The sequence below is a fragment of the Cucumis melo genome, chromosome 1 (genome assembly GCF_025177605.1).
Source record: "Cucumis melo cultivar AY chromosome 1, USDA_Cmelo_AY_1.0, whole genome shotgun sequence".
Lineage (NCBI taxonomy): Eukaryota > Viridiplantae > Streptophyta > Magnoliopsida > Cucurbitales > Cucurbitaceae > Cucumis > Cucumis melo.
This window is the reverse complement of record NC_066857.1, coordinates 37,288,830-37,295,144: the sequence shown is the minus strand read 5'-3', so window position 1 is coordinate 37,295,144 and position 6,315 is coordinate 37,288,830. Positions and strand designations below refer to the sequence as shown.

The following is a 6,315-nucleotide window of genomic DNA, read 5'->3' as shown; positions in this document are numbered from 1 at the left end:
AAATCTTTCAAAATTGAGAAATCCTAAAAAAAACGACAAAGTGAACAAAATATTTATACTTCGTGACTGAATCTAATAGCTTTTAAGTCATTAATTGTAAATAATTTATCTTTTTCTACTATTGTTAAAAAAGAAAAAGCATTTTAAAAAATAACAAAAAATTTATGATAGTAGGATCTACGTCACTATATTTTTTTAAATTGAAAAATTAGCAGATTTAAAAGTAGATAGTCATTCGATAGCCATCTGATAGTCGTTTGATATATCTAATTACTCGTCATATTTGTCATATGCAGAAAGGAGGTGTTACGAGTTGTTTTTTCTTCTTTTAATTTTTGGTCATATTATGCAATTTTTCCAAAAAAAAAAAAACTCGGAGACTTTTCGTTTTTTACTTTTACAATACTCATAAAATTATGTTGAAAAAAACCAAGATTTCTATCTCATTAAATAAAACACAGGTAAATATATTCAAATACATCGACTTTGCATATAAAATTTAATATTATTAACCAGTGGATTCAAAACATCCAAAATCTTTTGCATTACACGACATTTAAGTAATCGTTAAACTCACACCGTATGTTAATTGAGCTAAACTTGCTTTGATACATTAAATATATTCGAAATATTTACAAAAATATCACAGGCAAATTGCACACGACATTTAATTGTAAACATCGAAATCTCAAACTCATCTACAAATATAAAAATTGGACTCTTGAAACCACGTAATTGAAAAAAATTATAACAATTATATAATTTTAATAGGTATTTAAAAAAATATAACAAAGCTACAAAATATTTACATTACATAAATAAAATTCGAAAACGGAAAAAGTCCACATGTTGCCCCGTCAATCACACGCAATATATTTGGCTGAACCATTTCTATTAAATGTCTTTTGATACACAATCATTTTTTTTACATGTAATTTCGAACCAAATTACAGTTTGAAAAAAAGATAGTAAAAGAAAGGACAAACTGAAATATTAAAAAAATGGTCGTTTTTTTTTTGTTAAACGGTCGTAAATATTATACAATTTAATGAAAATTTTTTAGGGATAAAAGTTTAATTATAATTATTATGAAGTCCAATTTTGTGCTATATTGTAATTTTAATAATTTTATATAAAATTGAGTGTTAGAATTTGAATAAGGAAAAAAATTAAAAGTGTATAATTGCTTAACTATAAAAAGAAACTTTCGTGTAATTGGACAGCTATTAAATTTATCATGAAAATGAAAAAAAAAAATTAGGATATAAAAAAATAGAAAAATAGAAAAGGGTGTTGAACTCTTGGTCGTGGTCACAATTCTTTTTCGTTGGACTTTTATTCTGCCAAAAATAATAAAAGAATTTCTTCTTTTTGAAGCTCCAAAAAAACGTGCTTAAACTCCTTTTTTTTTTTTATTGCTAACTAATACTTTTTTCAAACAGAGAGAGGAAGAGAGGAAGAGAGGAAGAGAGAGAGAGATACCAATTCCTTTACCAGCTGGAGATGTGAAGAAACTTGACCAGTTATATTCTCCGTCTTCTCCATTTCCGCCGTTTCTCTTCACCGGATAACGGCGATTCTTTCTCTCGCCGCCTGAACCTTTGTTACTCGCTTCAGCAACTACCGGTAGATTTTAAGCCTTTTGGTTCCTTCTTTTTCTTCTTGGTTTCTTTTTTTTTTTGTTGTTGTTGTTGGTCAATATGTCGAATACATCGGACGCCGGCGGAGGGGGGAGACTTTCCGACCGACAGCAGCTGGCGAAGCGGCTGGAGAAATCGAATTTTGCTCAGACCTGTAACCTGTTGAGCCAGTTCTTGAAAGAGAAACGAACTCTCGTTGATTTGAGCTCCGATATGGCTCCCAGGAAGAAGGCGAGAGGTACTATTCATTTGGTTGAATTTACTCTGTTTTTCTTAAGAATTTTGAAAATACCTTGGAATTTTTAGATCTTACTCGAGATTTTCCTTATCATTTTTCGGGATACGATCTAGATGAACTCGAGAAGGCCAAGCCGCCGCCGCCGCCACCGTCGTTGCCTCTACCGCCTTCGACCACGAATACGGACAATTCTTCCGACGCTTCACGGCAGCAGAAGGATGGTCTGCCGAAGTTCGTTGGATTTCCTTCGTCGGGATTCTCCAATAACGCCATCAATAAGAGCGAGTTTAGGTGCTCTAATATTCCCCCCCCCCCCCCCCCCCCCAACTTTTAGGGCTAATTTTTCTTTTTAATCGAGTACGAATCTTGAATTTACTTGCTCACTGCTGTTGCTCATGAGACAATTTCCAAAATAAAGAAGAAAATTAGGTTAGATTACATCACTATAAAATGGAGTTCTAATTTCTGTTCGTTTTCCCCGCCGATTCTTTTAGGAAACCAGCCACGCCGGAGCCTACAACCGCTCAAATGACCATTTTCTACGCCGGAAAAGTTTTGGTGTATGATGATTTTCCCAACGAGAGGGCCAAGGAGATCATGGCCTTAGCCGATAAAGGAAGCCGCGGCTCCACCACCACCGCCGCCGCTCCTCCAGCTGCCGTCGCCCCCAACAGATTATTTTCTGCTTTGGAAAAGCCTAACAGCAATTCTCCCACCGGCGAGCCAAATGTGGTGTCCAAAACTCCGGCCCCGGTGAAGCCGGCTCCGGAGCAGCAACTGAAACCGCAAACGGAAGTAAAAAAGTCATCTGGTAATTAACCGCCATGATTGTAGAAATTTCAAAGATGGGTTCTATTTGATTATCTTGATTTGGTGCTCTTAATTGGATTTAATTTTGCCCTCTTTTTTTCCTTCTTTGATCGAGCAGATTTGCCTATCGCTAGGAGGGCTTCCCTTCACCGATTTCTTGAGAAGAGAAAAGACAGGTATGTTGTTCTTTGTTCTTTGTTTTTTTTCTTTTTTCCTCAGCCCTCTTTATTCATTGGAGTTGATGAGATCCCTCTGGTTATCATTTTGTCTACTTGCTTCTCTAAAATTGTTATTCAGATCCTGATTTTGTTTTTTCTTCTTTTTTAGCTAAAATAGCGTTGGTCGGTTTATAAATCATGATAAAACTTTACTAATTCTTATCATTTCATAATGTATATGATCGTCCTGATTCGTAGATCTAAGTTACATGAACACGAATCCCTCGAACTTGTCGGTCCTGATTTTGTTTTTAGAAATAACTCATTCTTTCCAAAGTTTTTGTATTGCCGATCTATGTCTTTTATCAACGTTTCCATTTACCATATTGATTTTTTAAAAAACAAATGGGAAAGTTGAATGTTGAATGGTGCTTCTTATAATCATGTGAATCACACCCGATTTATTTAAAAATTGGATCCTCCAAAATCTATTTTTTTTATACATCTTTGTGGAGCCATGTATGTGTTAAACTCTCCTTTTCTTTTCTTCTTTTTTTTTGTGTACCTACCAAATTATCCTATTGTTTTATTTGATTGTTATTTATGTTAGAATTTTTAATTTATTTTTTAAAAATGAATTTGACCCAAAATTCTGATCGGTAGCTAGGTAGAAATGGAAAAAGGATGGTGAAAATCTTACCTAATTCAGATAACATAGAAGAAGAAGAAGAAAAAACGGCAAATTCAGTCTATAAGATATGATTTTAGCCATTTAAACATGCTGTAAAGAAAAATATTGTAAAAGTTTAAGTATGAATTTGTAGATGTTTGTCTTGTTACAGAAATGATTCACTCTATAGGTTAAAAATATATAGTAATTGCTTCTAAAAATAGTGGTTCCCAAACAATGGAAGTGAAGTTTAAATGTCAAGTAACTGTCAAAATTGGAAAAGTACTTTTCAAACAAAATTTTAGGTGTTGGAAACAAATATTATTGCCATATGACCTTGAAAATTATTACAAGATTCATAGTTTTTTCTTTTTCTTGCTATCAAGTAGTTGTTGAAATTTTTATATGGATTGAACTATACTCCATTTAGCTACAAGGTTAATAGTTAAGTTTGTTTTTTGATTTGATTAAAACTTCAACCAATGTTATGCTCTTTTAGTTAGTTTACAAGTCTTAAGCTTTATCTGAAATCATTTTAAAACTAGGAAAGTTGAAGGTTGTACTTATAATTATAATTGAATTCATAAAGACAAATGTTTTTATTATTGTCATATTTTTTATCATGAGGTTGAGCAGTATTGTTTATGATTAGGGCTGTAATAAGAGCACCGTACCAAGTGAACCAACAGCCAGAGCCTGCTTCTAAAGCAAGTGGAAGCAGCTCAGCCAATGAGCCGGAGTCCGTGCCCATGCCCGTGCCCGAGCTCGTGCCAGAAGCGGAAGCTGAAGAAGGCTTTCCACGACATCTCGATCTCAACTTATGACATGGTTTTGCTCTACCATAGGTTAATTATTTCCCTCTCCAAATTTGGTTGCTATTTTGTGTCATATATTACAACTTAGTCCATTAATCTCCCACTCTTTCCAACAATTATGCCTTCCTAACAAATATTATCCCAAATCATAATATGTACTTTTTTTACCTCTCTATAGAAATTTTCGATGCAATATATGGAAGAATAGTTAACCTTGTGCTTAGGTTATATAAATCACTCAAGTTGTTATGTTTACAACTTATTCTTTTCGATGGTAACAAATTGATATTCGAGATATTTTGTTTAAACAAGCAGACAAAATCACGTAGAATCAAATTCTTGTCAAATTATTCTTAATGCTTTTTTATTCTTAATTTCACGTTTTGAGTTTTATAAATTATTTGAAATGCTTTTACGATATACTTTTCACATTAATATATAAACATGTGGGGTTTATATTAACACCTTTATATATTGATTAGTGATGAAACAGTTTTTTTTTTCAACCCAAAAGTTTGCTTTTGAGAGCTTATCTTAAAAGAAAAAAACAAATATATAAATGGACAAACTATTTTGATTAATCTTTTATTAAAATGTTTACCAACCACAAACTTTTTAATAGTCTACCAAACTTGTTCTTTACTCCTGACCTTTGAACTTTATACCAAAATTATTATATCTTTATCTCATCTCACTTGCACTTCTCTCACCACCCAATGTGGGGTATGAAGTGGAGATTTTTCACATGGACACACCATCAATTTATGTGCATCTAATGAGTTAGATGTGGGGGAATATATAAACAAAATAAATGAAATAGGATGGATAAGATGAGAAAAAAGAAAGAAAACAAATGGTTTTAACATTTTGCCTATGTACTCATACTTTGTAATATGTGATATAAGAGAAAGAGACCATAGGGGAGAAAAAAAAAACAGTAGTTTTGGAATTATATGTTTGATATATTAAAGTAGGTTTAAGAGGAAAAATTTGTCTTAAGTCGATAAATATTAACGAGTAATATTTACTAAAATTGATCACTTCAACTTTAGACCAAATGGAACCAAACTTGGAAAGTGCAAGATCTAAGCTAATAAAACCCTCCAGTGTTGCTCACATACAGGAGGTTGTTTATCTTTGATATTAGAAATTGCCGATGAGGGACTTGAAAATCAACCTAACTCATAATTGGATGTTCTATGTTAGATGAATATTACATTCCTCTCGTTATTTCACTCGCTCACACAAAAATCGTAGTGTATGACATACTAAAGTATCCGCGTACATGTTCGTCTTTCTTTTGCATACCATTGTCTTCTTATTTTGAGTAAACGAGTGGTATCACGTGAGGGTTGCACTATTTGAAGTTTGGCATCACCGCAACTCATTGGAACAAATTTATTAATTTTGACCCTACATTATCTAACTTCGAGAACCAACTACACAATGCAAAAATATCACGTAACTTAAAGAGTTGAACATTAAATTTATGACTTCAATAAACATTAAATTTATAGCGAGTTGAAGTCTAAGTGAACTCATTAATCCCTTACTTAGATTAGATTATCCACAATCTCCAACCATCATAACAAACATATTCAACTTCAAATATTCATCGATGGGACTAAAATGTTAAAATAAGAAAAAATCTACTAAATATAATTTTTTTATTAAAATATTAAACCTATACCTTTTAATTATGCCTTTATATAAGAACCCAAAAAATATTATAAACTACATAGAAATATTTATTCCCATATAAAAAATAGTCATAAAGAATATAGAAAAAAAAAGAACACAAAATTACTATAAAATTAAAAAATGACCCCTCCCCTTAAAAAAAAAGAAAAAGAAAAAGGAACACCGTGACAGACGTTGGTCAGGTCAGCTTAGAAGAAGGGCCAACCAATTTGACGATAGAGGATGTAGATGTCAAGTTTGGATTGGCTGTGGCGTGTTCGTTTGTAACGGGTATGTAACGATA

The 6,315-nt window shown here is 32.5% G+C and overlaps 1 protein-coding gene across 1 annotated transcript; it reads left to right on the top strand.

The window, feature by feature from the left end:
• The first annotated feature begins 1,237 nt into the window (after positions 1-1,237).
• Positions 1,238-4,589, top strand: LOC103500674 (jasmonate ZIM domain-containing protein 1-like). The gene is made up of 5 exons (XM_008464055.3): positions 1,238-1,878; positions 1,992-2,169; positions 2,373-2,689; positions 2,807-2,864; positions 4,169-4,589. The coding sequence occupies exons 1-5, from the start codon at positions 1,701-1,703 to the stop codon at positions 4,338-4,340; spliced, it is 903 nt and encodes a 300-aa protein (XP_008462277.1). The 5' UTR covers positions 1,238-1,700; the 3' UTR covers positions 4,341-4,589.
• Positions 4,590-6,315: the final 1,726 nt, after the last annotated feature.